General features: G+C 55.8%; 1 protein-coding gene across 2 annotated transcripts; it reads left to right on the top strand.

Moving 5' to 3' along the window:
* The first annotated feature begins 2,416 nt into the window (after positions 1-2,416).
* Positions 2,417-8,528, top strand: Nrtn (neurturin). 2 transcript variants are annotated; one of them, XM_028764165.1, is made up of 3 exons: positions 2,417-2,769; positions 7,386-7,567; positions 8,027-8,528. In XM_028764165.1, the coding sequence occupies exons 2-3, from the start codon at positions 7,399-7,401 to the stop codon at positions 8,443-8,445; spliced, it is 588 nt and encodes a 195-aa protein (XP_028619998.1). In that variant the 5' UTR covers positions 2,417-2,769; positions 7,386-7,398; the 3' UTR covers positions 8,446-8,528. The 2 variants fall into 2 exon arrangements, with proteins under 2 accessions (XP_028619998.1, XP_028619992.1); XM_028764159.1 differs by lacking the exon at positions 2,417-2,769 and having other exon boundaries at positions 6,784-7,567.
* The last annotated feature ends 5,077 nt before the right edge of the window (positions 8,529-13,605 follow it).

Below are 13,605 nucleotides of genomic sequence, written 5' to 3'. Positions count from 1 at the left end.
TAGCTGGTATAGAGAATTCTGGAAGAATTCTGATGCTGTGTGTGTGTGTGTGTGTGTGTGTGTCCCAGTTCCCAGCTGAGGTGTGAGTCACAGAGCACTGATAGACAGGGCGTCTATCAGTTGCTGTCTGTCTAAAGGGTTGGCAGAATGTGTAGGTAATCTGGAAGGCTATTGGGATAGATAACACTTGTATTTCTGGTGTGACCACATACGTCCAGCCCTGAGCAAGGGAGCCACTTTGTGTATCTGAGGCTGATGAGATTCCCCCTGTTTGTAACAAACCATGTGCCCCAGAAATGGGGTCATAGGTGGGTGTATGTTCTGTGTCCCCACCTTTTACCCCTGTCTCGCCTGATGGTGTCAGCTCTACCCTTGCACCCCTATCCCAGAGGGAAAGCCCAGTGTTTTAAGTTGCTGTTGCCAGGACAACCACTTTATGAGCATCCACATGGTGGGCACATGTGTCTGCCTGCCCCACTCCCAGTCACAGCTGGGCCGGGTGAGCAGAGGTGGCCATAGGACGGCTGGTGACAGCTTCATGGTGGCTGGCACAATAGGGGTGGGCTCTGCCTAGTTCTGTGTGCAAGGAGGCCCTGGCCTCCCACACCAGCCCCCCCACATGTGTCAAGTGTGTGCTCACCGGAGCTGTGGGGGTTTTTTGCACATATTGTATGCTCTGTGTGTGTCTGTGTGGGCCTTTGTACCAGTGGCAGGTGTGACAGAGGAAACAGGAAGCAGCTCTATTGTTTGTGTGTATTACCTTGTGTGGGTCTGAGTGTGTGTCATCCAGCACCAGGCTGTTGCAGAATTGAGTGTATGTGCAGGAGCCTCAGGGGAGATCCTCTGTGTGTAAAGTCAGTGTGCCTCTTGTATGTTCAGAGCCTACAGTTAAGTGTCGTGTTGTCAAAGCTCTGTGTGTGCTAGCATGTGCTCACCAGGTGTTCAGCTCTGAGTGACAACAGATGTACCTTCTCATAAAGCACAGGTTGGAAGGACCCATCCCCTCCACATGCCAGGCCCTCACCTGCCTCCTCCATGCTAGGCCCTCACCCCATCTCTCTTGTGTGTGCCAAGCCCTCCCCCCACATCTCCCTTGTGGCACACCCTCGTCCCATCTCTCCTGTGCCAGGACCTCACCCATCTCCTCCATGCCAGGCCCTCACCTGTCTCCCCATGCCCTTACCCATCTCCCCCAGGCTCCCGCTCCGCCTCACCTTCCCCATTTTCCCCGTGCCACACCTTTGCCCTATCTCCCCCACCCATGCCCTTGCCCTGTCTCTCTGTCCCTTCCCTGCCACACACACACCTTGATCCTATCCTCCACTTCGCCCCTGCCATGCCCTGGGCCCTGGGAAGCTGCAGACACAGGAAGGAATCAGCTGCCTCAGGTCTCTGAACACACAGGTGACTTTCAGAGTCTGCTGTTCTGACCCACAGAGTCAAACTAACCCTCATTATCAACTGTACCCAACATGCACATGAGCATAACTCCACCTGCCTGGGGCTTCCCCAGCGTAGGCCCTTGGGAAGGAGTCATGCTGTTTGGGGTTTTGGTCCTGAAAAGGCTTCTGGGATAAGTGGACCTTAAGTCAGGGGCAGGTGTCAAGCCAAGGGAGCTGAGGAGGAGCGGGCAAGGGATGTTGACGGCGGAGCCTCAACCCTGGTTTTTCAGCTACTCTAGGTATGGCAGGGGCGTGGCCACAGCCGGTTTCGCCCCTGCCACCCCGGCTCTGAGTGACCGAGCTCCGCTAGGGGGCGCTTGCGGATCACGGGCAGTAGGGTGTGGTGGGTTTGAGGGATCAAGTCCCAGATAGGGTGCTTTTGTGAGGGAAGTCATTTGTGAAAAACGGGGCCCCCCACGGTTCTCTGGGGGGGGGCAGGATGGTGGGAAGTGTGGATGGGCTTAGTTCACTGCAGACAACAGGATCTTCAATCCTACATAATGTAGGGTGTCTGAGAAGAGACTGAACTGGGTTTCCCAGGGAAGGAATCGAGGAATGGATAGAGTAGTGGGCTTAGGAGAGGCAAGGACTTGTGAGGGGACCATGAGTGAGTACAGAGTGGCTTTTAGTTGGGAGGGAGGGTCACAGGGTGTCTTGGGACTCTTAGATGGCTTCAGGGTGGGGTGTTGATGCTGTAGAGATTTTCCCTCGTTAGTTTAGGGTAGTTTAGGGGACATGCGGCAGGAACGTGCAAAGTTAGTAAGGACTAGATTCGGGGCGCAAAGTCTGGGATAAAGGAGAGTCCCCAGGAGGAGTGGACTGTTTAGGGCCTCCCACGTTCCTGCCACCTGCTCTCCCGGAGCGCCCCTACAGCTGTGGGCAGGACGAGGGCGGCTCCTGAGCCCGGGAAAACCTTCGCCACGCCCACGTCCACGCCTCCGGGAAGGCCACGCCCCCTAGAGCCCAGCCGGCCTGAGGTGCGCGGCGGGAGCAGAGGGAGAGCGCGCGGTGGCTTCGTCCCTGTGCCCCGCGCCCGGTGGTCCTCGCGTGGCCCCGCGTCCTGAGCGCGCTCCAGCGTCCCACGCGCGCCGCCCCGGGGTTCATTGAGCCCGGAGAGCCCTGGGAAGACAGAGAAAGAGAGGCCAGGGGGGGGACCCCATGGCCCGGCCCGTGTCCCGCACCCTGTGCGGTGGCCTCCTCCGGCACGAGGTCCCCGGGTCGCCTCCGGTCCCCGCGATCCGGATGGCGCACGCAGTGGCTGGGGCCGGGCCGGGCTCGGGTGGCCGGAGGAGTCACCACTGACCGGGTCATCTGGAGCCCGCGGCAGGTAAGCAGAGTCCTGGGGTGCAGTGCGGGGGGGGAGTCCCTAAGTTCCCCCTCCCGGATCACTGCCGGGCTCCCTACACGACGGGGTGCGCTCTGGGCTCCTAAGACCTCTGGTGCCTGTGGAAGGCTGCTGGACCTGCGGGTCCCGGTGAGCGCCCCGTCGGTCAGGGAGAATGGTGTAGGGGGATTTCGCGGTCACAGGAAACCCTGGGAGGGAGGTCCAGCTGCGCGCACCGGCGGCGCACAGAAGTAAACACTCAGGGGCGCGTTCCCTGCGCTCCCGGGGACACCGTGTCCTCCCCGGTAAGGGCCGGGCCACTGGGCTCCTGAATCAGCCACAAGATGGCGTGGGGCTCTTTGGAGGGGGGGGCGTCCCTTAAGGGCAAAGCTCAGATTAGAAACGGGGGTGTGTTCCCCACTTTCTGAGTTCTTATTCCAGATTATCCCCAGATAACTCGGTTTATGGGTGAGAAGTCACCAGGCCCACCCAAGGATGCTGCAGAGAGTGGGCAGACCTCAGGTGGGACCGGAGGAGGCAGAAATCCTGAAGCCCAGGGTAGATGCTGAGATGTGGAGAGAGAGAGAGAGAGAGAGAGAGAGAGAGAGAGAGAGAGAGAGAGAAGGAGAAAAGAGATTGCCACCTGCCTGGCTCACTGGGTCCGGCTGGGGAACTTCGAGGTGGTGGTTGTGCAGGGAACTGGACCCTTGGGTTTCTGTTCCACCACCTTCGTTCGCGGGGCTTCACATCTCTGGGACACCCTTTGTGTTTGTCAGCGCCCCGGGCTGAGGAAGCCCCCTGGGATGTGACTAGCAGCAGCGGGTAGACTGCAGCCTAACCAGCTTGTGCCCCCCCCCCCCCCAGCCCCCCCCGTCTCTCCCCGCTTTCATCCAATTTTTTCATCGGAGACCGGGGTCCTGAGCCCGCTGTAAACCTCTATGCATCCACAAAGGGCTGGCTGTACCAGGGAGTGAGAAATGCCTCCCTCAGCAAGGTACCCCCTCAGCCGTGTACACCCCATCAACCAGTCCCCCCTCAGCCAGGTACACCCCATAACCAGGCCCCCCCCAGCAGGGTACGCCCATCAACCATGCCCCCCTCAGCCGGGTACCCCACCTCAGCCAGGCATCCTGTCCCAAAATGCTACCATCCTGTTCTCAGAATTAAGTAAAAAACAGTCACACAAACTCGGAGCCAGGCACCCAAAACAAAACCCAAAACCAAAAAACCACCACAAAAGGCAGAGATGTTTTCGACAAATGTTTGCCTGTGGGCAGTGCCGCACTAGCATCTACGGACGTGGGGCTCGGGAACCCGTGTGACTAGATGATGGGCTGAGACTCCGGGAGGACTTCCTGGAGGACGGGCATTACAACTGGGGCTGGGTAGGGTGAGTTCTGTAGGTGGGGAAGAAAGGGACAGCACTTGGCTTGTTTGAGGACAGGCAGGGTGACCCGGTGGCAGGTGGGGAGAATGTTTTGGAAGGTTGACAGAGGAAGCATGGGGAATAGGTGTGGCGCCTCCAGCCTGTTGTCACAGCTACTCAGGATCTGGAGGCAGGAGCATCAGGTGTTCAAGGTCAGCCTTGGCTACACTGACTCAAAAGAGAGATGAGAGCAAAGTTACAAATAAGTCCATGAGACCAGAGCTGTCCGTGATGACTACGCAGCCTGAGACACCACCTCCGGGGGTCGATGCCGCTGCATTTGCCTCGGGCTCACACATATATTTAAAATAATGAAAAGAATTCCTTTAAAAGTTCAATAAATAAACAGAATAAGAGGAAAAAGAAAGTGCCGGGCCCCCTAGACTCCCAGCTCCCGTCTGGGGAAACTGAGGCTCAGACAGGCTCCCAGCTCTCATGTGGGGAAACTGAGGCTCAGAGAACAGACACCTTTATCGAGGACCCGAGACCAAACTTTGAATTTGGGGAGGAAGGAGAGGGCAGACAAGTCCCCTCCCTCCCCGCCCTGTACTGCCACCCGGGGCCTGCCTCAGTTTCCCTTCCAAGCCAGGTCAGGACTCTAATGGGTGACTCTTCCCAGCCTTCCTCAGTGCCCCGCGCCAGCGGCTCAGCCCGCATTAGACTGATCCGGTTATGCGCGGGACCTCCTGCTCACAACCAGCCCCAGGGCTGGCACGTGCTTCTGTGCTGTGTGTCCTGCCCGGAAAAGTCCACTTTTCTGGTTCTGACTGGAGTGGGGTGGGGAGGGGGTGTCGGGAACAGGGAGTAACAAGGTGGAAAGGGGCTTCCCAGCAGAGGCTGCAGAGTGGGGGGGGGGACTCCACCCCCTTCGCCATTTTAAATCCATCTGCTGAGCGACATTGAGCCACCACTGTCCAATGTTTAAGAATGTATGGAGACAGGGTGGCTAAGCTAACAGTTGACCTCTGACTTCTGCACGCACACAGGCACACTGCGGCGCGTGCTCCCGCAGAAATAATTTCACATGGAAATAAGGTGAAATCTCTTTAAGTGTAGGGGGGCATTGGAATTGGTGTTTTGAGGTATGAGCAGGAGTTTGGTCAGTCAGGCATCACTCGAGCTTTAGAGGTGCAGCAGCCCTGGGGTTCTTGCCCATTCTCTCTCGACTGGGACGGAGTGGCTGTGTTCTCCATCAACCCATCAAGCCCCAAATGCCTCCCCAGGCCACAGCCCCCACAGCTCATCGGAACCAGCTGTGCTCCACAGATGTTGTTGCTTTGCCCCCAGATGTGCATCCCGCCAGTGGGTGGGGCCCGTGGAAGGAGGTGAGGACCCAGGCTCTGGAAGGCCTCAGTTTCCCCATCTGGAACCACCAAAGAAGCCATAGTCTGGGGAAAACTGAGGCACGGATTCTGGAAAGTATAGGTCTAGGAATCCCTCCTCCCCCTGGTGCCCTTATGATTTTCTAGAATTGAATGACCCCAAAACCGCAAGCTGTAGGACATATCACGCCAGCACTCAGGAGTGGAGGCAGGAGAGTCAGGAGTACAGGGTCATCCTCAGCTACATACTTGGACTACAGGAGACCCTGTGGGTTACAAGGAGTGAGCAGGCTGAGATAACAGGTTCAGAAAACTGACTTCAGCCCTCCCTCCCCTTCCCTGTACCTTTTGGCTCTGACAGAAGATGGGGAAACTAAGTCACCCCGGCTGGGGCAGTTGCCATGGAGACGGGGCAAGGCAACTCTCCTGGTCCTAAAGGAAGCAAGCTTTGAAGGATGAATAGGAGATTGCGGCTGCTGAGGTTAAGGCTCAGTTCCAGGCTTTGGATACTAGCCAGACTGAGCACCACGGTGCCCGGGCATGCGCACATCTCCTCTGCAAACACGAGTGGGCAGATGGGGAAACTGAGGCTTGGAGGAGGGAGGAACAGAAGAATGTGATCCTGGGCAGACAGAACGCTTGCCAGGATGTGGTGACCCTTGGCCTCCTCCCAGGGGCCTCTGCGCACCTATGTCACCCCCCCCCCAGAATACCCGCGCCCCTTCCGTGCCAGACACAAACCAGTCGGGTGACCCCAGACAGAGGGACCATTGTTCATGGGTTCAGAGCGGGAGTAAGCGGTCTGAGACCACTGAGTGGGTGTAACCGGGCCACCCCGGTACTGGCATTTCTGCTGTCATGCTTCCTCATAGAGCCCAGAGAGGAAACTGAGTCACTGCCTCCAGAGGGATGATTAATAAGGCACGGGCCTTGGGCGTGAGGGCAGTCATGCCAGGACAGCTGACTCCGAGCCGCAGACGCGGAGGACACAGGTTTGGTTCCCACCACCCTGTCACTCCATCTCGGGAACCCCACGTCCACTCCTGGCCTCCTTGGGCAGCGCACAAGTGTGGTGCGAGGTCCCAGCAGTCATGTGACTTGAATTCAAAGTGAAGCTTAGGCAAACCATCGGCACCCAATAAATGTCAGACAAGGACAAATGCACGCATGGTTTACTGGGACAATGGACAGTGGAGAGTCTTGAAGCCTCAGTATACAGTTGGTGCTCAATAACCAAGCGGGGCCTGGAATGCAGATTGAACCCTGGGTCCAAGCACAGAAGGATGATCAGAGTGCAGGGTCAGCCTCTGATACACAAGCGTTTCGGACTAGCCTGGGCTAAATCTCAAAAGGAAAAACAACAACAACAAAATAGCCAAACCGGATGCCGCTGACCATGGCGAGCCTCTACTTGCTCTGTGCCTCAGTTTCCCCAAATGTCTCCTGTGTACTCAGCATCAGGCCTGGTACACAGTTAGCACCCGTGTTGGGGCCATGCAAATTGAATGCAAATGTCTTCCAAGACACAGCACACTGGGTAAGATAGGAGGTGGTCTAGCCTCAGGGAACATGGGCACTGGTCAGGAGTGTTCGGGTGTTTAGACACTGTGTGTAGTGAGCGGAAGTACTAATACTTTGATGGAAGACGTGCAGCCTGGTAGGGAAAACTGAGGCACACAGTAGGATCCTCCTCCAGGGTCACCTCCTGCTGTCACCCTCTCCTCTCCTTGCCTGGGCTCCCTATCCATTGCTAGGACACGCCAAGCACCCTCAGTCTCAAGGCCTCTGAACCCCTTATTGCCCCAAGTGAAATATCCACTGTCCCACCACCGTGTCCCGCCGCGCGCACACCCACTATCATCTCCCCGCAGGTCAAGGCCCAGGATGAGGCGCTGGAAGGCGGCGGCCCTGGTGTCGCTCATCTGTAGCTCCCTGCTGTCTGTCTGGATGTGCCAGGAGGGTCTGCTCTTGGGCCACCGCCTGGGACCCGCGCTCGCCCCGCTGCGACGCCCTCCACGCACCCTGGACGCCCGCATCGCCCGCCTGGCCCAGTGTAAGCCCTGCCCCCGGAGGGAGGGGGCTTCCTGGAAAAGGTGCCTGGTGGGTTCACCCTCCTGTGGGGAGAAACCGAGGCTCAGGCGGTCTGAGGCGGTCGTGAAAGCAGTCTACCAGCACTGACCAGAGAGGGTGTGGCAGGTTGCACGCGGAACGCTGAGCCCCTTAGCTTCTGGGGTGTGGCTTTGACTTGATTTTTTTTTTTTTTGAGACAGGATCTCATGTAGCCCAGACCAGCCTCAAACTCACAGAGTACCAAAGGATATCCCTGAAATAATCCTCCTGCCTCCTGAACCCCCTCAGTTCTGTACGTCCCTCAGCTACACACAAGTAGGGGGCAATGGCAGCCACCACGACGCTGGAACCAGGGTGTAGGTCCACGCCACTCAGGACTGCGCATGCGCGGCGGGGACCAGCCCTCGTGACCCAATCCCTTGTCTCTTTCTTCCCGCCATAGATCGCGCTCTGCTGCAGGGCGCCCCCGACGCAGTGGAGCTTCGAGAACTCTCTCCCTGGGCTGCCCGCGTCCCGGGGCTGCGCCGTCGAGCGGGCCCCCGGCGTCGGCGTGCGCGGCCAGGAGCGCGGCCGTGCGGGCTCCGTGAGCTGGAGGTTCGCGTGAGCGAGTTGGGCCTGGGCTACACGTCGGACGAGACCGTGCTGTTCCGCTACTGCGCAGGTGCGTGCGAGGCGGCCATCCGCATCTACGACCTGGGCCTGCGGCGCCTGCGCCAGCGGAGGCGCGTGCGCAAAGAGCGGGTGCGAGCGCACCCGTGCTGCCGCCCGACGGCCTACGAGGACGAGGTGTCCTTCCTAGACGTGCACAGCCGCTACCACACGCTGCAAGAGCTGTCGGCGCGGGAGTGCGCGTGCGTGTGACGCTACCTCACATCCCGACCTGCGAAGGGGCCCTGCAGAGCCGTGTGAGAACTGAATTCACATAAAGTGTGGGAACTCGCGTGTCTCTGTTCATTCATGCTCTGCCGGGGAGCCGGGTGTGAATGGGGGCTGCCCAAGGGAGGGCTGGTTCCTGGTGGCCTGGGAGAAAAGGGAAATAGATGTGAACAAAGAAAAAGCAGTCATGGGAAATGGCCTTGCTGGAGCCCACAGAAAATGATGCTTATGGCCGTGTGGGCCCGTAACCAAGGCACTGGACAGATACACAGGAGAGGCCCGGGATAAGTTCAGGGTTCACCATCTGTCTTGGGATTTCTACTGCTGTGTGGAAACGCCATGACCAAAAACCAAATTGGGGAGGAAAGTGTTTATTTGGCTTATTCCATATCACTGTGCCTCACCGAAGGAAGTCCGGACAGGAACTTAAGCAGGGCAGGAACCTGGAGGCATGAGTGTGCTGCTTACTTGCTTGTTCAGCCTGCTTTCTTACAGAACCCAGGGCCCAGCCCAGGGATGGCACCACCCACGGTGGACTAGGCCCTCCTACATCAATCACTAAGAAAATGGAAGCATTTCCTCAACTGAGGATCCTGACGACTAGATTATGTCATGTTGACACACAAATCCAGGCAGGACCCCCTGTGAGACCACCCACATATTGCCATATCATAAAAAGAGACATGTGGAGGCTGAATACGCTGCTTGGCAGTTAGACAACCAGCTAGTCTTGCAGAGGACCTGGGTTCAAATCTCAACATCCACATGACAACTCAGTTCCAGAGTGACAACTCCTTTTGTCCTTGGGTACCACATGCCTATGTTGCAAACAAAACATACAATACATCCATTTTTTTTTTTTTTTTAGAGCTGAGGACCTAACCAAAGGCCTTGCGCTTGCTAGGCAAGCACTCTACCACTGAGTTAAATCCCCAACCCCATCCATCTTCTTTTTAAGAGAGAGAAACAGTAAATACAGAGTGAGGAAGGAGAGAGTAGAAAAAAGATGATGCCCAGTGTTATATGCCAAGTTTGTCCTTCCAACCCTGGGTCATGACTTTTAGACCAGCCTGGGCTGCACAGTGGCCAACTTCCCTGTCATCTCTAGAGAACTGGACCCATATCTCCTTCCTTAGCTAAAAATATCCAGTTCTCACTACCCACTTCCTCATGGGGACAGGTCTGGAGTGGGTGCCAGCTCTATCCAGCCCCAAGCTGCCACCTCCTTAGCTGGGCATGGAAGGATGGGCTACACCATAGGCTGGGCTGCGGGTTTCATGGCCTTGGTGTCACCTTGATGCCTGACTGGCCTTGAGGGTGACAGGGAATATTGGGTTCCCAGCGATTTGGATGGGAGGTCTGTGGGTCCCACAATGGAGAATGGATGAGGAAGGGTGCTGTGTGACAAGACTTTTCCTGGGGAGATGCAAAACAGACAGACAGACACACACACACACTTCCACTCTCCCCAGGTACGGAGCCTATGACAGTTCCTAGTATGGACACCAACAAAGCCCACCATGGTGCCATGAGTTTTATTGGGGTCACTGATGGGCATATGAGTGAGGGGTCACATACTGGAGCAGAAATGACTCAGAGACAGCTGCATCACCAAGGCGTGAGTGACAGCTTAGAAAGCTGGGGACCTGATGCTCACCACACAGTCTGCAGGCAGGGCATCAGGATGCAGACCGTCCTTTCCAGTGCCTCAGTTGTTCTGAGCATCTTCCAGGCAGATTGGCTTCCTGAGCTCAGCTTTTATTGCTCACTCTGGCAGGGAGGGGGCAGGTGAAGCTGGTCGGTTTCAGGGACTTCCTGAAGCTGTTTTAACTTCTTGCTTCAGGAGCTTTCTGCACATGGAATATTTCAATATCAGAGGTAAGTGATATTGATGGCAGTTTTACAGGCACATCATATCCATCTAATGAAACCATAGACACGTCTTCCCTCTCAGGGCCTAGGACCTCTGCAGCCACAGCTTTGATCCTATCAGTACCAGATGTGAACTCATTCTGTGGTGCATCTCTTAAGTCGGATCTGAAGGTTGTTGGTCTCACCCACAACAACCAAGCCACTGTTGTACATAGCCAGGTCCTTAGCTGAGCAGCAATGCTGGTGCTGGTTCTCTACCAGCAGCCTGTGTGACCCCCCCCCCTTCAGCTCTGAAAGCCAGCCAGCAGGGTGAGAGTTTCCAGGTCAGTCTCAGCTTAATTTCTCTGTCCTGATGTCACAGCGTGCACATGTGGTGTCTTCAGCAGTGAGGTCTACTCCTGGGCTAGAATCAACAACAGTAGCCACAGCCTTTATGTTCATGGGGACTCTGGGCACTTCCTTGCCAACAGCTCATGGGGTAGCCCACCCCCACCCTGGAGTCTTCATTCAGTACCCCTATGCTTTGCAGAATGTAGGATTTGTTCTGGATTTAAATCTTTTAGTTATTGTCTTGAACCATTTTTCCTTCCTGTTAACCCAGCCCTGGCAGGGTGGTAAGGCAGGTGGAAGTGTCATTGTACCTGGGTGTCTCATCTGCAGGACACTCCGGTTGGCATTACATCATCTATATAACCTTGTCCAGAGGATGGGCAGGACACAGCAACATCCCATAACAAATGGTGGGGTCACAAAGATAACAGCAATGAGGCACTATCGAAGTCCGTTGTCTTCTGTACTCAGTGGAGTGACCCCAGAAGTTCACAACTAAGAAGAAACAGAGGTGAGCCGAAGCACAGGAAGTGTCCCCTTCTGTTTCTATCAGTCATTTCCTGCAGAGATCATGCTTGGGGGCAAAGCATGGTCAGGAGGTGCTACTTAGCTCCCCGCTGCCCTCTGAGCCAGTGATTTGAGTGTCTTAGAACTCTTCCTGAGCCTCCCTACATTTCTTCATGTCTGATGAAATCAGGGGTCCTGACTGTATCCACTCAACCCTGCCCAGAGCCAGAGGGCACAAGGTCCTGCTCCCCCTCAGGCACCCCTGGCTCCCTGGGTCACACCAGCCCAAGGTTGGCACAGTGGATATAGCTTAGTCACCTGTGTTATCTCATGCTCCCAGCATGCAGCAGGGGGTTTTCTATCAGTTCCTCCTTAGGAACTCCACCAGACACAGGTCCTGCCACATTTCTTTTTGAGGAATGCAGACAGACTTCCTCGTCAGCGTTGCTGATTGTTCATTTTGTTCTCTCTCAATATTTGCCTGTTCTTTACATGCCAGTCTAAGTCACTGAGATCTGCCAAAGCCTTTCCTCCTTCATAAAGCTATTGTTATCCTCCCCACAGCCCCCAATACGCTCACCTAAAATACTAAAGCTACAGCCCTACTCTGAGGTCCCCACTAGGTCAGCCCTTCCTTTAATCTGTGAACACAGTTCTACCTGGCACAGTCAGCTGGGGTCCAAACACAGCTCCTCTTCTCCCTGGTTGCCTGAACAGCACTGCCCCTTCTCTATGGTCCTCCAGACCCTATGTGTGGGACCTGAGTTGGAAATAACCAAGTGTATCGAATGACATTGAGAAGCCAGTCCCTCAGGGACTGATTCACGGTCTCAGATTTGCAGCCTTTGCCTAAAGGTGGAATGGGAAGTGACATGGCTCAGTTCCCCTGTATCCACAGCCCCGAGACTGCTGCCATCCACCCCCATGAGCATGGTCTCAGGTTTCCCTCAGTTCCATCAATGCAGATATTGAGCATACTGGGGTCAACGTAGCTTCTTGTGCTGGGCATGGTTAATGCCCCATCTGCAGGCTGGATCACAGATTTTCTCTCTTTACTATTAAAGGTCAGGCCTGCAGGAATCTTCTGTTGCTTTTGCCATGTTCCCCTCCTCTTCACTCTGCCCGATCCCGTGGTTCCAAGTTCTTGGTTCCTAGGAAGGGCATTCAGCACTGATGCAACTAACATCTGCATGATTTTCCTTCTGGCCTGAAGCCTCAAGCAAAACACACACACACACACACACACACACACACACACACACACACACACACTTCCACTCTCCCCAGGTATGGAGCCTTTGACAGTTCCTAGTATGGACACCAACAAAGCCCACCATGGTGCCTCGAGTTTTATGGGGGTCACTGATGGGCATATGAGTGAGGGGTTACCTACTGGAGCAGAAATGACTCAGAAACAGCTGCATCACCAAGGCGTGAGTGACAGCTTAGAAAGCTGGGGACCTAATGCTCACCACACAGTCTGCAGGCAGGGCATCAGGATGCAGACCGTCCTTTCCAGTGCCTCAGTTGTTCTGAGCATCTTCCAGGCAGATTGGCTTCCTGAGCTCAGCTTTTATTGCTCACTCTGGCAGAGAGGGGGCAGGTGAAGCTGGTCAGTTTCAGGGACTTCTTGAAGCTGTTTTGTTTAAGTTTCTGCTTTAGGAGCTTCCTGCAGGATGGAATATTTTGTGTAGAAGGAAATTGTACCTAGCAAAGGGTGAGGCCATTTTTTATCTGTTTGCGGTGGCCCTGACATCTGCAAACACTTGGGATGGGGTTTTCAGGGGTGTCTGTCCCTGTCCAGCATTCCCAAAGATCTGTAGGCTGAGGACATGCAACCCTTCACCAGAGTAAACTCTCCCAAGACTTCTTCATGCAGACCAACTCAGCAAGGCTTCCCAGGTGCCCTGCAGGGATTCATGGTGCTGGCCCCAGCCCATGGGTGTTCTCTGTGGAAGAGGGGTTGAAGCCAGGCCCCTGTCTGGGAGCCCTATCCAGCTGCCCACAGCCTTCTTGAGAAGAAGAGGAGATGAAGTGAGGAGATGGGTTTCTCACTCAGTTTCAGCTGAATCAGCTGATGGTGGCCAAAACACCAGAATCTTCACGTGTTGTAGAAACCACTTAGGGGCTGTTCCTGGCCTCAGTTTCTCCAGTGTGCTCAGACCTCAGAGTCTCAGAGTTGGTCTCTTGGAGTCCAAAGCTGTACTCCCTTGCCCAGGTGGGTGTGTTTCCCCATGTGAGGGGAGGCAGCCCCCACCCAGGCCTGCAGAGACCTTGGCTTCCTGTGTCCCACATGCCAGCCTGCAGAGTGGGGTGGAACCCACAGGAGATGGAAACGTAAACAAGGTGTCTCCCACAGCCTCAGCTCTGCACCCAGGCTCAGGCACCACACAGGGCCACCCAGAAGGCCAAGCATCCCAGGCACACCCACTCCCA

This window comes from Grammomys surdaster, unplaced genomic scaffold (genome assembly GCF_004785775.1).
Source record: "Grammomys surdaster isolate TR1022 unplaced genomic scaffold, NIH_TR_1.0 62, whole genome shotgun sequence".
Lineage (NCBI taxonomy): Eukaryota > Metazoa > Chordata > Mammalia > Rodentia > Muridae > Grammomys > Grammomys surdaster.
Note: the sequence above shows the minus strand (reverse complement) of the source record. Positions and strands in the feature narration are given on the sequence as shown.

What these genes read in the sequence shown, in the direction of transcription:
- Nrtn (XM_028764165.1), top strand. Translation starts at nt 7,399, where the DNA reads ATGAGGCGCTGGAAGGCGGCGGCCCTGGTGTCGCTCATCTGTAGCTCC. An exon ending in CATCGCCCGCCTGGCCCAGT is followed by an intron (nt 7,568 to 8,026) that starts GTAAGCCCTGCC and finishes TTCCCGCCATAG; the next exon opens with ATCGCGCTCTGCTGCAGGGC.